The sequence below is a fragment of the Rhamphochromis sp. 'chilingali' genome (assembly GCF_963969265.1).
Source record: "Rhamphochromis sp. 'chilingali' genome assembly, chromosome: 4".
Classification (NCBI taxonomy): domain Eukaryota; kingdom Metazoa; phylum Chordata; class Actinopteri; order Cichliformes; family Cichlidae; genus Rhamphochromis; species Rhamphochromis sp. 'chilingali'.
In genome coordinates, this window is record NC_137948.1 from 35,218,093 (window position 1) to 35,234,250 (window position 16,158).

The 16,158-nt window shown below is 40.7% G+C and overlaps 2 protein-coding genes across 2 annotated transcripts in view; one reads left to right on the forward strand and one right to left on the reverse strand.

The window, feature by feature from the left end:
• LOC308395317 (serine protease 1-like) overlaps positions 1-16,158 on the reverse strand; it is a gene marked incomplete at both ends in the record, with an annotated part of 120,501 nt that overhangs the window by 81,171 nt on the left and 23,172 nt on the right. The window lies entirely within an intron of this gene.
• Positions 10,818-15,579, forward strand: LOC308395333 (histone H1-like). The gene has a single exon (XM_080880125.1). The coding sequence runs from the start codon at positions 14,021-14,023 to the stop codon at positions 14,399-14,401; it is 381 nt and encodes a 126-aa protein (XP_080736251.1). The 5' UTR covers positions 10,818-14,020; the 3' UTR covers positions 14,402-15,579.

Genomic DNA, 16,158 nt, shown 5'->3' on the forward strand with positions numbered 1-16,158 from the left:
CCTGGCCGAAAGGCGGCATGGGGATGGGGGCAGCACCTGGAGCAATAGGACGTTGCCAATCGTGCCAAAACGGCTCTGGAGGGTGCTCCCGGATGAGAGGGGAATCATCTCTCTCATCCATGGTGTCATACCCAGAGTCATCGCTAAGCCAATCCCCCCACTCTTCTGAGTCGCTCCAGTCAGATGAATTGTCAGTCTGTTCACTCACCTCTTCATCGTCTATAGGTAGGTAGGGGCGGTACTCACCATACTCACCTTGCTGTTCACCATCATCAGCATCTGGTGCTTCATGAGAAGAGGGTGAGGGTGAGAAAGGGATAAAATACCTACCATACTCACCTTGCTGTTCACTGTCATCAGCATCTGGTGCTTCATGAGATAAGGGTGAGGATGAGAGAGGGATAAAATACTCACCATACTCACCTTCGCTGATACGCTGGGTATCAGTGTCCTGAGCTTCACCAGAAGAGGTGGTGCTCTGGAGACTGTCATCCAGGATCCTGATGACTTCAGGAAGGCCTTCTTCTGCAGGGCGTTCAACCACATAGTCAAGACGCCCTGTGAGGAAACAATTTTTAAAATAACATTAGGAATGTAATAGACACCCAGTGTTAAAGCAACAGACCTACATCTGTTAGTTTGAGCAGAGGATGAGAGAAAAGCATTTTATGTCAGACTGAATGACACTTCTACTTGTTCAATCTTTAAGTGAAGTTTTTTAATAGAAGACCACCAAACCTCCACCAAGGCAGCTCACTCTGTGTACTTTTAAGGTGACACTATATCAGGAGTGGGCAATCTCAGTCCACGAGGGCCGGTGTCCCTGCAGGTTTTAGATGTGTCCTCGAACCAACACAGCTGATTTAAATGGCTAAATTAGCTCCTCAACATGTCCTGAAGTTCTCCAGAGGCCTGGTAACGAACTAATCATGTGATTCAGGTGTGTTGACCCAAGGTGAGATCTAAAACTTGCAGGGACACCGGCCCTCGTGGACTGAGATTGCCCACCCCTGCACTATATTGACACTATAAATGTCACTGTATTTTGTGTACATTCAATTTGTTTTATTTGTTCTTTGTAAGCCTTTATGCAAACACTATGTTGGAATAGGTAATGGATAATAGGTATTGATTTGTAAATAGCCGGACATGAGTAACTTATTATATAAATATACTACAGTACATTTATAACTAACCATGCAGCTCATTCTCCTGTTTTATTTACAATTCACGATGTCACACATTTTGAAAAAAGCTCATAGGTTAAATATGTGGATGCAAACCATAATGTAACATTTAGACCACATGTACCAATCGCATGTCCTAAATATAAAAAAAACAAATTTTATATATATATATATATATATATATATATATATATATATATATATATATATATATACACATACATACATATTTGTTTTTTTTATTTGTTTTTTTTTAAATAAAAACACAACCTCCTTGGCAAGAGTAAAAATTGCACACACAAAGCTCTGCAGGTATGTCTGAAAATGATGGTCAAGTGAAAAACAAACAAACAGAAACTCTTAACCCAGAATCCACATTTTTAGAAATGTGCACAAGGACTGTATCTGCCATAAGGACAGGTACATCTAATCTGTGGTAAACATGCTATCACTGTGTAAATATCCCTGTGTACAATATCTCTCTCTGCTATCTAATAAGGTTAAAAGCATTACCGTAACAGAAGATAGGTCTTAATGCCATTATTACTACTGTTTTCATATTCTTTTGATATTATTTTATTTGCATTTTTTTATCTTTGTGTTTTGCAGCAGAGAAAAAATATAGTTTATGTCAATAAAGCCTTTGATCCCGAGAAGAAAAGGATGTCAGGAGGGGACCTGGATCTGTGTGTTTACGCCTGCGTGTTCTGACCCGTGACATCTTGAAGATGCCGTTACCACAGAAACTGATTTTTGGGCATTTTACAAATTTTAGTCCATTAAGCTATTTTTAACCATTTCATTTTAAAGAAAAGTGTCAAATTTGAAGCCTTCAAGTCAAAGTAACACCTTTTTTTCATATTCATACACCAGTCGTTAATAATTTCTACACCTCTCCCGGAAAATTTAAAACATACAAACAATTTACAGGAAACAGACTTGAAATACACATATTTGATCACGTTAAAACTTGATATTCACACTGGAACTTGTTAAATTATTACAGTAATTTACATTTAAAGAAATTTTCACACTTACCTGCAGCGAAGTCCAGGTGACAGTCGGGGAGTCCGGGTCCACGGCGAGCCATCTTCAAACTTGAAAAACAAAAACAAGTACAAACGATGAAGTACTTGTTCTGCTCTCAAGTTATATCCGCTTTTAGTGAAATAGTTTGCAAAACTTAGCTTTCCACAGGCTGAGGTTGGAGCAGGTCGAAACAAGTCCACGAGCAAGTGTAAACAGACGTTTGGAACCTTGTGCAGCATTTATATACCCTCGGCGGCCATGGTTACGGTTGTCAACGTGTACACGTGCACGGGATAGAACTATCCGGTTGTTCAGTCTGACCTCACTAGCCGTGTCTGGGTCTAAACTCCGCTGCAGGTCCATATATCAAACGATCACTATGGCATTACTGAGAGTTGAAAAACTGTCTAAAGTCTTTCATCTTTAATAAAATGATCAGCGTTCTGCTCTACCAGGTGTAACAATTGAGTTTAACATCCAGGCATCCATGAAAACGGAATTTATGGCATTTAACAGAGAAGTTAGCAGGGAGTTAGCTCGCTAGCTTCTATCTAAATACAATATAGCATGTCCTGACTGCAGGTTTTGGAAACAAATTCAAACGTACAGCTCTGCTATCACTTCCAGCATAAATGAAGACAGAAAACTAAACAGCAGTGACGTTTGTAGGGTTACTGAAGTTGGGCTAGCTGGTATATAATGATGTGCTACGTGACCGCTAGCGACACAGCTATGTTAGCATAATATAAACAAGCTAACTTTTTTCCACTCGATAAAAGTTAATGTGAGTGTTCTCGGTGGTCAGGAACAAATGTAATCGCATGGCAGGATGCTGTAAAAGGACCAAACTTCAGCCAGGAGGACAACTGAGATAATCCATCCACAATACGAGGTTAGTCATTCATATACTGCTGCATGGGCTGGGCTGTAGTTACATCCTAAGGTTTTAAAAACTGAGCTTAAATAAATGATTAGCGGTAATAAAAGCCGAGGGAGGTCAACAGTGATCACTGACTGTTTTAGGAGCTTTTTGAGATCAAATAGAAGAAAATACATAACATTAAACATGTTAACAATACAAAAGCCATATTAAACGCAGACTACTTTAGACCCGGAAGTACGATTCGTGTGTCATCACTGAACAGCTAAATTCGTAGGAATGTTTTAGCTTATTATTTGGATAACGACCGTCATTACAATAAATTAAATTTGTAGTCATTTAAAACACACAGGCCTACAATCAGCTGGCCTATATAAAAAACAAAAACAAAACTTGAACACAGTGCTGAGCTGCATCTCAAATGAATCTTCCAGCTCTCAGCTGACATGTATCAGAGCCCGATTGATGGATCAGTTGATCAGGATCATTGGCCTGATATAGGTCTATCATAGTGACATGGCTCTTAATCAGTAGGGTTATATATTTCCCGATATGATATATTTTTTTAAAGAACATAATGTGGATTGTTTTTATTTGTTAGCTGTATGGGCAGCATTTTTGTGTATGTGATCCCTTTTCTTAAATTACATTTGCTATATACACATATTTTGCTCTCTTAGTATTTTTAGAACCTGACTAATACTGAAAACTTTAGGGTGATACTGATAAAAAGGAGTTAAAAATTTAGATACTGATACATTGGTCGATACTCTTTTTACAGATAGTATACAGATTACAGAACTTAGAATGTATACAGAAATTCATGTTTTTTGCAATGATCGTTCAAAATTGGTTTACATTTGTAAATAAATACAGCAATATATCTGCAAGATTTGACCAAATTCACCACTCTTTTATACTATGCTAAACAATCAAAGATTAGCTCATGTCTAGTTGAATGATGTTTTAAAAATGTGTTTTCCTGTAGTGTTAATCACAGTGATGTTATGAAGTAATGTATGAACCTGACGTATGATAATATTTATCTCTACAGAGGAAACATCCATCGAAGATTGAGCAGTACAATATCACTGTGGCATCAACATCTCGTCAGCGAAAGACCACAGCCACACCAAACAAGCTCTCAGCAAATACACAAGCCAAGTTACCAGACCTGATGTTGAGAGCTGCAAACAAACATGTTCCACAAGCAACTGTTGACATGCTTGTCATCAATTTCATATGTGAGGGTCTACAGCCAGTGGTAGAACAGCCATCTTTCAAAGAATTGGTTACCACATTACAACCTCAAGCCAAAGTCATCTCCAGACCCACTGTCTGTGCCAGAATCTGTGAAGCTGCTGATCACATGAAGATGACTTTGGTTGCAGCATTGGATAAAGTCAAATTTGTTGCTACCACTACTGATTGTTGGTCAGCTCATCAGAAAAGTTACCTTGGAGTCACATGCCATTGGAGGAAGAGTCCCTGGAAAGAAGATCTGCAGCACGAGCATGCAAAAGATTGAGAGGGTCTCACACATTTGACATGCTTGCTGGTGCGCTTGATGATATCCATTGCCAATACAAGATTAGAGGCAAAGTTGTAAGAACCACAACTGTTAGTGGATCCAACTTTGTCAAGGCCTTCCACATGTTTGGGGCACAAAATGATGCAGATGAAGCTGAAGATGAAGCAGACCCAGAAACTATTGACCTGACTGACCATATTGACTACCATGAGGCAAGTGCAATTCTTGATGAAGACTCTGGTTTGGAGTATCAACTCCCGCCTCATCAGCGATGTGCATGTCACCTGCTAAACCTTGTGGCAACATCTGATGCTGCCCTAGCAGAGAGCATGAATGAAACCTACAAGAGGCTCTCCCGTGCAACCTTTGCAAAATGCCAGGCCATTTGGAACAAAACTCATTTGGCTAATGAAGTGGTAGAGGACAAGTGTGAACTACAGATCATTCGTCCCAATGCAACACAATGGAATTCAACCTACCTTGCCATTGAAAGGATAATACGCATCATTGATGAGAAGGGGGAAAATGCCATCAGGAGCATTTGTGAGGAGTTCAAGGTGAAAATGTGAGTAAACTTGGACACCTACCAATATGGTTGCAAATTTTGTGAATTTTCCTTAATGGATGGTTAAAAACGTGAGCAGACTCTTAATATTAAATCAGAAGATCCCTATTATAGTCATGGTGGGTTTTGTTGTTGTGTCTTACAGGTTGAGTCCTGCAGAAGTTGCATTCCTTAGGGAGTACTGTACCACCATGAAGCCACTGGTGAAAGCTTCAAACATTCTTCAGTCTGAGTCCACTTCCTTTATGGGATGGCTCCTGCCAGTAATCCAACAACTACTGTCCAAACTTAGCAGGCTGGAGACATCAAGCAAGACATGCGTGCCACTCATCAGAGCCCTGCAAAATGGCCTTCAAAAGCGTTTTGGAGCGATGATGGAGGATCCAGAGTTGGCTGCAGCTGCAGTCCTCTTACCCAAGTTCAAGACTTCCTGGACTGACAGAGCAGATGTAACAGAGGCTGGTAAGGATTCATGTGATCCCATTTTTGTGTGTTTTTACATTTGAACACATGCTTAAGTGAGTATTTCACCTAATACATTGTAAGTTATTGATGGTCTGTCCTGAATACTAAACAATCCTTTTTGAGAATTTGCCATTTTTAAATTTGTGTTCAGGAATAATCACTGAAATGTAAATAACAAAATTGTGTTATCTACTTGCAATTACAGCCTTGACATACATCAAACAACATCTTGAAACGACAGAGCATGAGAGTGAGGATCAGCAAAGAGAGTCATCTGATGAAGATGAATTCTTCTCCAGACCAATCTCCAGAAGGCTGCAAAGTGCAGTTGAGCTTGATGGTTACCTTGCTTGTGCCACAGACACCATGGAGCTGCTGCACTCCTTCTCAGGTATCAAAAACCTCTTTCTTAAACTGAACACAGCTCTGCCTGCTTCTGCTGCGTGTGAACGACTTTTTAGCTGTGCTGGTCTACTCTTCACAGCCAAACCAAGTCGGATTGCCTCTGTTAATTTAGAAAACCAGCTCTTGCTGAAACTGAACAAAAGGTTCAAGTGTGACAGAAATGCTAAGAGTTTAAGACACTCACCTGCCTGTTGTTCAGTGTATGGGGAAAAGTTTAAACGGTTCTACGCATGTTCAGAAACATATTTGTCATTGTTTTAACAAACAAAATTCCTTCTTTTATATCTACATTTATTTACAAAACAAGTTACCTTTCTATACCTTGTTCATCTGAGAAATGTGCTTTGAACATAAATATTTATACTGGTGAATCGAGTTGAATGCCTGCTATTGACGACAGAATAAAACATCAGTCTGTTAAAAAGTAATTAATACTCTGAGTAGTTTTTGAGAAGAGTACTTTGTACTTTTACTCAAGTATTTTTTTAACACCAGTACTTGTAATTGAGTACAATTTAACCAGTGTAACAGTACTTGTACTTGAGTACAAATTTTGAGTCACAGCAGGTGGATGAGGGAAAGGGGAGGAAGGAGGAGGAGAGACCCGTGGTGGCCGCTGGACCGGCCGCGCTTCGTATTGAAAAGGAACCCGATTTGTCCCGGACTTCAGCTTGAATGGAAAAAAAAAATACACAAAGCTGGAGTTCTTCTGTGTCTTTACGTGGCCAGCTGCCTCTTCTTCTCCCATTCTCTCTCCTGTTGCTACTTAAATCATGAAACTGATCAATGATCAGCTGATCGCTTTTCTCTTGGAGATACTATATAGCTCATGCTTACGGAGCCCCTCTGATGACATCCTCCAAAAAATAAATAGATTGTGGTGACAAAATACTACTTCCTGCCCTCGAAATAGTATAAGTGCCCACGAAATACTTATTTGTGGCCACAAAATACTATTTCGAGGGCACGAAATAACGTGCGCACGAAATGCTAATTTGTGGGCACGAATTGGGTATAACGTGGCAACGAATTACGCATTTGTGGCAACAAATAGATGACGTGCGCACATCATATTGATACATTGGACAGCTGTGTAGAGACATAAGCATAAGAGTAGGCTAAACCTGTACAACATGGCCAGAGACAGTATGATTGAGTTTTATTTTTGTCATGGTCTGCGTGGCAGACCTTGGGTGTGTGGGGAAGGAGGACCCAAAATGCGTTTATTTACAGTGGAGTAAACAATACACAATAATAGGTCTAGGTCCCTCAGACCCAGATCCCTGACAATTTTAGGCTGGGAATGAGCTACACATGCATTTTGAAAAGCCTGGCACTGAAAGGAACCATTATTATGGAGAGACAGTTAAACAGGATATTAAGAGCCCAGTTGCATTGCAGACGTAAGTACGACCCGGACGTTGGGATAGATTCTATTGTCAACCAACTGCAAGGGCCTGGGAAGGATCACGGTTATTGGTCAAGTGTTTCGTGCTCACAAATAAGCATTTCGTGCGCACGTTATACCCATTTCGTGGCCACGAAGTAGTATTTTGTGGCCACAATTTATTTATTTTTTGGACCATGTCATCAGAGGGGCTCCGTACATGCTAATATCACATCTTCACATTTTTTTTTAGAGGTAACAATAACTTTGCATTCTCGCTACTCACCATGCTCTAAAACAGGTATATGTTAGTAATGACAACATTTAACAAATGTTTTTAAAATTCTAGCCGTGCTAATTAGCCTTAGGATTGGTTGAGGTCTGTGAAAGCCTTTGGAACAAAATCAGTCTTGTAAAGCTCACTATTTTCCAGCTGAGCCTATAGCACATTTGTTAAAGTCAGTCCGGATTGTACAGCTTCTAATCAGAAACAATTAAAGTTTGTTTCTTTTTTTCTGCTCATCAATCTTTTTCTGTAACCAGGATACCTGGAAAGTCTTAAATAACTCATGTTAAAATGTTGCAGTGCTGTAGAGTGGGGTCATGTTAACAATCCATTCAAACTTGTGGTCTTCGAGGTCAACTTTAAGATTTATTGGTTGAAAATTGACAAAAAGTTTTAGAACTTAGAAACTATCATTCCTACAACTGTGCTGTGTATATGTCACAACATATAGCAGGAACCTATAAAGGTAACTGACCTTTGACCTCTCCTCTAAGAAGGTACATGTAATGTCTACAGTGATTAGACATACTTAATAAAACTGTGTGGGGCCCAGAGTATTGTTGTGCATCAGTGTGGAACATGTCAGTAACACTGAGGGTTACACACACTTTGCCAGGTACACCTGTTCACCTGCTCGTTAAACACAAATGTCTAGTGAACCAATCAGACGTCAGCAAATTAAAGTATTTAAGCATACAGACATGTTCATGATGACCTGCTGAAGGTCAAAGCAAGTATCAGAATGGGGGAAAGAGATTGCGTGGTTGTTGGTGCCAGATGGGCTGGTCTGAGTATTTCAGAAACTGCTCATCCAATGAGCTCACAAAATTACCTCTACAGTTTACAGACTGTAGTGGCAATCCAACCAGCAAAAGGCCACCTGAGGGAATTTGAAGTATTTCCAACTCATCCTGGTGATGAGGTCAAACACAACCAGTACTTTTAACATTTTATCAATTATTTACCAAATTAAAAAAACAACTTGTGGTAACTTATTTTTAATTTTGCTGCATACAAGTTGAATGAATGCTTACTGGATCTAGAACACCATTTAGATCATAACAGCTCCTGATCAGGATGAATTTCATTTTCAAATCAAATTTCATGTCGCAGTTTCACACTTTTGTAACATATTATTTCAAAGCTTGCTTATGGGCTTGTTTTGGAGCAGACCAACAGTCAGGCTCGTCTTCACCCTTACTGTCAGACTCTGAATTGATGGTTCTGCTATATCTCACCTGGCTGAGCTCTTGTAATTATTTTGTGATAAAACTTTTTCTATTTTGAGATCAAGATTCAAGTGGAAATCTTTGTGTGTCTGTCTCTCTCCCTTGGTTTCTGTAGAGGTACAGTGTGGGGGCGCCTGGATAAATGTTAAACAGAAGCTAGATGTAGTGTTCCTCCACTGTCCATTAAGGATATGAGGAAAAGAAATGGTCAAGAACAAAGTGTATGGTGTATTTATAAAAGAAAATGGCTTTTAAATTGTATACCAAAACCACCACCAGAAGGTCAACTACAACTTGTTACATAATCATCATGACTGTTGTATCAGTTTAACAGTTTATGGGTTGACTTCTTTCAGTTCATTCACTGTTTACATCATGAAGGAAAAAGAAGGCAACAGGCTGAGAAATGAAGCTGTTGTGTGTCTTTGTGGCCACACGGGGGCAGTGCTGCATAAATAGTAGAATCTCTTCCTGGACACTTTTTCTAGACCTTTTTAAATGACTAATAAAGACAACAACAAAATGAATTACATCAGGATCTGATATGGTTTTGTTTTTTTGTTGAGCTTTATATATTTCAGAATGCCTAGAGTTTGTTTGTTTCCCATGTTTTGTGATACAGAACATCTCCTCTCAGACGGCTGTTGTCTCATAATGGGTCATTACCTGGTCTGATGGGGTGTTTGTTCCATTTATAAATCAAGCGATTGATTTGTAAAATGAGAGATGGCCTCTGACCTGCTGACTGGTGTCTGATCTTCTCTGCTCCCCTCAAATTTGACAACTACTCAGCTAATGTGATGGTGGACAGGAAGTCACTAAACCTGGGACTCTGGAAACACATTTCTAGGGATAGAAAAGTTAATGTAGATCGTTTCAGGAGATAAATACGAAATAATCGATTTGGTGATTATACTAATATAGTAAGAAAATAATGCATGAAAAAAAGATTTTTTATCTATACACTTAAGCAACGACCAGAGTCTTAGAATTGCGCTTTCACCAGGTTTTACTTGACTGAACAACAGAACTTCTCTGTCTCCTTTATAAGGGGTCACATCCTGAGTTACACAATGAGTCTTTCAAATGTGTGCGATAACCCACTGCATGTGTAGTCGTGCTGAGACCGCGTGGTCTTACTTTTATTACCCCTTGATTCAGCTGTGACCTGCTTATCAAGTCTTTTTACAAGTACATCATAATTATCTGCTCTGTGCAGACATAAGTTGAGCAATGGTTTAACAAACTTTCCCATCAAAAACATGAAGGTTTAGCTTTAAGCTTATTTGTCCAAACAACAAAGGATAAACTGCCAGCACCTGGACTGAAACAGAACATAGTAGTGTTGGATGTAAGTAAAGGAAATACAAGTATAACTGTGACTATGGAACAAATCTCCTTCAATGTTAAACCTTAATGTTAACCTGATTGTGTTTATTAGAAAAATCAGCCATTACAGTGTCTGTGATTGCTTCACATAGTTAACTCTGGTTGTCTGTGGGTTTGTGTCAAACTTGGAGTGAACAAAAGCATAAAAACTGTGGAAGATGCAGACTGTTAAAGTCTAGTTTATTTCATGAATACAATTATGTTTTACAGTCGCTAGAACAAAGTAGCGTACATTCATGATAAAGTAAATACCACAACACAACATGGACAGTAAGAAGTAAACTGAATTGTCTTAGAACTTATTATATTCTTTAAGCTTAAAAGCAACACCCAGTATTAGACTGTTTGTGTTTTAAGCCTTTTATTCAAAGCTAGTATGTGTCAACACTTCTTTCTGCCAGCAGCATTATTGAAGTGACACTTTAACGACACTGTTAGATTTGTATTGTTGATTGTCATTTATGCTTAGAAATATTTACTTATATATGCTTAGAGTTTTGTAATTAGTTGTAGATTGGTAGAGGTTTTGATCCTTGATAGTCTGCAAACTTTGTGTGTATTAGACAGCACTTTGGGAGCATGAGAGGTCATACCGTGTCTTATTGTTTTATGGTAGGATTAACGTAGTTGCGTCTGTTCTAGTCTAAGTGCTCTTTGTTTAGATGAACTGCAGGACTTCCTCACCGTGTTATCTAGGATGAACCATCTAGGGTGAGGGGGAGGCTACCCTCTTCCTGACCAAGGATGTTTGACCCTTTGATCAGCAGTCCACACACACACACACACACACACACACACACACACACACACACACACACACACACACACACACACACACACACAGGCAAGGTACTCTTTGTTTGTATGTAGACGTCGTATGTTAATGAACCTATGCATATTCATGTAACCTCAATAAAAGGACAGTGTATGGGAGAACGGACGAGAGCTACTGGGGTCAAGCGAAGGGACGGCGCTCTGTCCAGTCTCTCCCGTGCACGAGTACCATGAAGAAGTTTGCCTACTTGCGTCTTGCTTGCAGTGTAATTATATTGTCTTAACGTTCCAGCGAATAGGTTCAAGCTACAAACCTATCATTAATTGGTCCTTCGATGCCGGAGCCCTGGAATCGCATTCACCGAGGGGAGGAGAGGCACGCTGAAAGACTGACGTCAGCCAGGAAGTTCCTGTGGATTCGCGGTCTGTCTTTTCTCCTCGATGAATGACGGTCGGCGGGATTCGGGCTGATATTACACTCTAAGCAATGCCAAGTAAGTTTAAAGAGGCCGACTCTATAACCGTGTCGTTGTGCAGTCTCCGCCACTGTGTGAGGCGTTGAGAAGAGCCCGACTCTATAACCGTGTGGTTGTGCAGTCTCCGCCACTGTGTGAGGCGTTGAGAAGAGCCCGACTCTATAACCGTGTGGTTGTGCAGTCTCCGCCACTGTGTGAGGCGTTGAGAAGAGCCCGACTCTATAACCGTGTGGTTGTGCAGTCTCCGCCACTGTGTGAGGCGTTGAGAAGTTCGCTACTTTGTGGAGCGATACCCGGGTTCCTCGCTACTTTGTGTGACTAGAGGTGAGTTCTCCGCCACTTTGTGGGGCGTTGAGAAGTTCCGCGGGGTCCAGACTGTGCTGGACGATAGGCCTATTTTGTGTTGTTTTTGTTGTCGTCGTCGTCGTTGTTGTTGTTGTGTGGGTGTGTGCGGAGCAGAACATGTGGTCTGTGACACCGACTGTTGTTGTTATCATGGGTTTCTAAGCAACCAAGAGTGAGTCGGAGGGAGACAGACGTTTGTGCTGGACTTTGCTCCTGGCAGCACAAAGTATTTATGTAAAAAAGAGAGGGAGCGACGGCTCCACAGCTGCGCGGGTTCACGCGAGCGCGGTCACGCGGGTTTCACGCGGACCTGAGCCGTGCGGTTAATCGCAGGCTTAAAAATGGAAGAGATTAAAATGTTAGAAGTTTTTAGAAAACACACCAGCCTTGAAGAGCGTGTGGAGAAGGCCAGCCCACATCAGCAGCTATGCTCTGGTGGGTGGCTGTCCCCCCACCCCTTGCTGACACAAAACGTTAACTCTTCAGCCTGTGTGCCAGACCATAGACGTAATTGAGGTGGATAGTTGTTAAAAGTCATCTACATTACGCTTGTGGTTGCTTAAATTCAGTACGATGACATGTGAGGTGAAGTGATATAGATAAATATTTAAACTAATGAAGTGCATAGAGGCACTTGACCTGTGTGGAAGTCTTTCGTCTTATTATGAGCCATTGTTGAGATATACAGCACACCTGTGAAAACAACTAATATGCTGAACCCTGTATGAAACATCTAAAAGTACATGATGGAGAAGCTGAGTTGAATATGAAAGTGTAAGACTTTGCCGCTGTGGGCAGAGCAACTACTGTGTGATGTCGCGTTGCAGTTTTGTTTTTGTTTTTTGAGCTGATGAGCAAGCTACACATTATCAGATCAAGAGCTGTCTGAGAACTACTCAAAGAGAGGGAAACAGAGAGTGTGCAGCGTTTCCATGAGCAGTTTTTCTGCACCTTGACTCGTGTGTGTGTGTAGCATCAGCATCATGTTTTTGTTTATTTGTTTTGTTGGATTAAAAATAATTAAATAAACTGGTGATCATGCTTATGGATCACCATGGCACATATCTCCAGCCATATGGTTTATTTATGCAGATGAAAAAGTGAGTGTGAATGTGTCTGACATCACAGTGTTTTTGTGCGCTGTGTAAAAGTAATTGCCTTTGATTGTGAGTGAGAGCGGTGATTCTGCAGGTCACCAGCTATTGTAACGAAAAAAAAAAGAAAAAAAAGAGTGAAAAAGAAAAATAATCATAGGAAAAAGGTTTTGTGTTGATCAGCCAAAAACAACTACAATTTCATTTTCTGCTTTTAAGAAAGGATTGTTCACAAAAACACAGAGCGAGAGAGAGAGAGAGATGTGTGTTGATTAAGCAGTGATGATAATAATGAAAATGTTTTAGTTTGTCACTTTCAGGTGAAAAGCAGACCTGAATCAATTTTCCACATGCAGCAGTCGGAAGAAAGTTATATTTTAACATCATTGGAAACATGCAGGCCAAGTTTCTGGCTGACTTATTTACAGCGCCATGTGTCTCTCAACCTCACAAGCAAGCAAGCTCTCACCCCTCCCTGAAGACAAGGAATGCAGCTCCAAAGCAATAACATGATAAAGAGACAGCATCAAGTCCTGAGCAAAAAAGTCCCAACAAGCAGCAGTAATGTGGATAAACAACAGCAGAAGAAGAAAGCAAACCCATCTTCCTGTCTGATTGGTTGAATTTCACGGAGGGGCGAGCAAGATGGCAGCGTGAAGAGGAGTTTTTGTTTGAGTTCTCAGCACGAGACACTTATTTGACGTCTTTCTGGCCTTCGGGACTTTTTTGGAGATCAGCGCGCTAAACTTGCTGGATCTGAGGCCAGGGTCTGCGGCGGCAGCATGTTGAAATGCTCAAAAAGGACTGAGTGACTCGGGCAAGCCACATGCGGCTAGCATGCTGGCTAGCGACCATAGCTACATGAAAGAAATGGACCCTTCATGATGCGTTCAACGTGCCGGCGCTGTGGTGGGAAAGGCTCCATCATAAACACGCCCTGCGCCCTGTGCAGAGGTTCAGGCCAAGAAGAAGAAGACGATGACTTCCAAGCCCAAGAAGGTCGGCCTCAGCGTGGGCGAGCTGATTGTGAAAGCCGTGGCCGCTCTCAAGAAGGCTCTGGCTGCCGGAGGCTACGATGTGGACAAGAACAAGGCCCGTGTCAAGACCGCCATCAAGAGTCTGGTGGCAAAGGGCACTCTGGTGCAGACCAAGGGCACCGGGGCCTCCGGATCCTTCAAGATGAACAGGGTTACTGAGACCAAAGCTAAGACGCCCGCCGCGGCCAAAGCCAAGAAACCGGCAGCAGCTGCTAAGAAGTCGCCCAGGAAGGCAGCAGCAGCAGCACTTCAGCCACTAGCACGAAGTCAACCGCATCAGAGGACAATAGTGAGAGTGGCTGTGACTTCACTGTGCATGTGAAGAAAACGTTTGGGAGAACTGAACAGTTGGAGTTTGACATTTGCCACCTGTGGAGTAAAATGGCAAGAAGAGACAGTGGGACACAGGACAAAGCTGAAGGAGAACTGCCGGCTGTTGGACTGTTGAAGTGGGAGAGGACAACAGAGTGAGAAGACTAGGTGAGAACACATAGGAATTATTTAATGTGGGAAATCAAAATTTGGGTTAGCAAACCTGGGGAAAAGAAAACTGACTGCTTAAGTTGGAAAATTGAGACGGAGTCTGAAACATTGCGAAAATAGAAACATATACAAAATCACACACACACAAGCAGAACATGCATTAACCCTACTAACAATTCCAAACACAAAATGACTCATGAAGACTCATAGCACATTAGTTAAGAAATGATTAAATAATAGCAGAGAAGTGTGTAGGAAAGGCAGCTTTAAGAACATGCTCTGCTGGAGATGCAGCTCCACAGACATGCATTAGACCTGCCTAATAACACAAACACATGTAATGAAAATTAGCTTGTTATCTTTCATCAGTGTTAAATTAGTGTCAATTTAGCAGACACTTGTTATCAAATACTGAATTTATCCTAAAAAAAAAAAAAAAATTGACTCTCCAAGTTGCAGGACAACAGTTTAACTTTTGTGGGAAAAAAGATCCTGGTTTGACCAACCAGTGATCAGACAATAAATTTAGTTGTTAAAATGGTAAATTGGGAGAAGCTTCCTGCTTGATTGATGCAGCAAGTAATTTACTGTATGAGGGAAATTGTCTTTTGTGATACTATTTTGAACATGCTTTCCTGTCGTCCTGTCAACTTAGTGGGTTAATAGCTGATATGCAAATTAGTTGATTGGTTTTAGATTAATGAAAGGTGACTGAATTCTAGTATGAGTGAATGAGATGTGTTGGAGTTGTTGTGTGTTGAGTGGAGACTCTAAAACACTGAGTTTCCTGCTTTGATGTGCGAGTGAATCCTGTATTTAGATACACAACTCTGAATACGTCAGAACAAACTTCTTTTGTGAAGTGCATGACAGCATGTCACATGTTTTATGATGAAGGGAAAAAAAGGAAAACTGAATAAAATAGATCTGTGGCCTAAATGAGTGAAGAACACAGACCTGGTGATTAAACTCATAAGTTAAAGAAGACATTAGGCTTATGTTGTGAGTGGTGCAGCTGATGGTTGATTTGGAGTGAATCTAGCTGATGATTTTTCTTTTGTTGTGAAGTTGAGCCTGCCAATTAGTATGATGGTATGATGAACCATGCTAATGGTATGATTTACCCTCCTGAGATGAGGAGTTTGTGTCATGACTTAACAAGGCCTTTTTATTTTGATACTTTCACAGTGCACTGAGAGTTTGGTTTGATAATCTCTGTTATTTTTTATTTTTCATTTTTGAACAAGCACTGATTTTTGCTTGTGAATTTCTTTTCTTTGAGCAGATCTGCAAGTCGGGAATTAAAAGCGTTACACGTCGTCAAGACAATTGTGCCAAGTGAGTTCTCCACATTTAAATGGACTCTGGAGAAAGCCACTTATTTGGGACAATTATTAAATGACGGTCCCAGTCCAAAAGGATTCAGCGATGTAATCCAAACTAAAGTTCTTCTTTTTCTTTTTGAAATGACGTCATTTTGCTGAGAGTGGAAACTAAATGCGACGATAGGTTCCACTATCAGCAAAGAAAGAAAGAATGAATGCATGAATGAGTGAGTGAAAGGAAAACAAACTGACTGACTGGTAAAAGCTGACA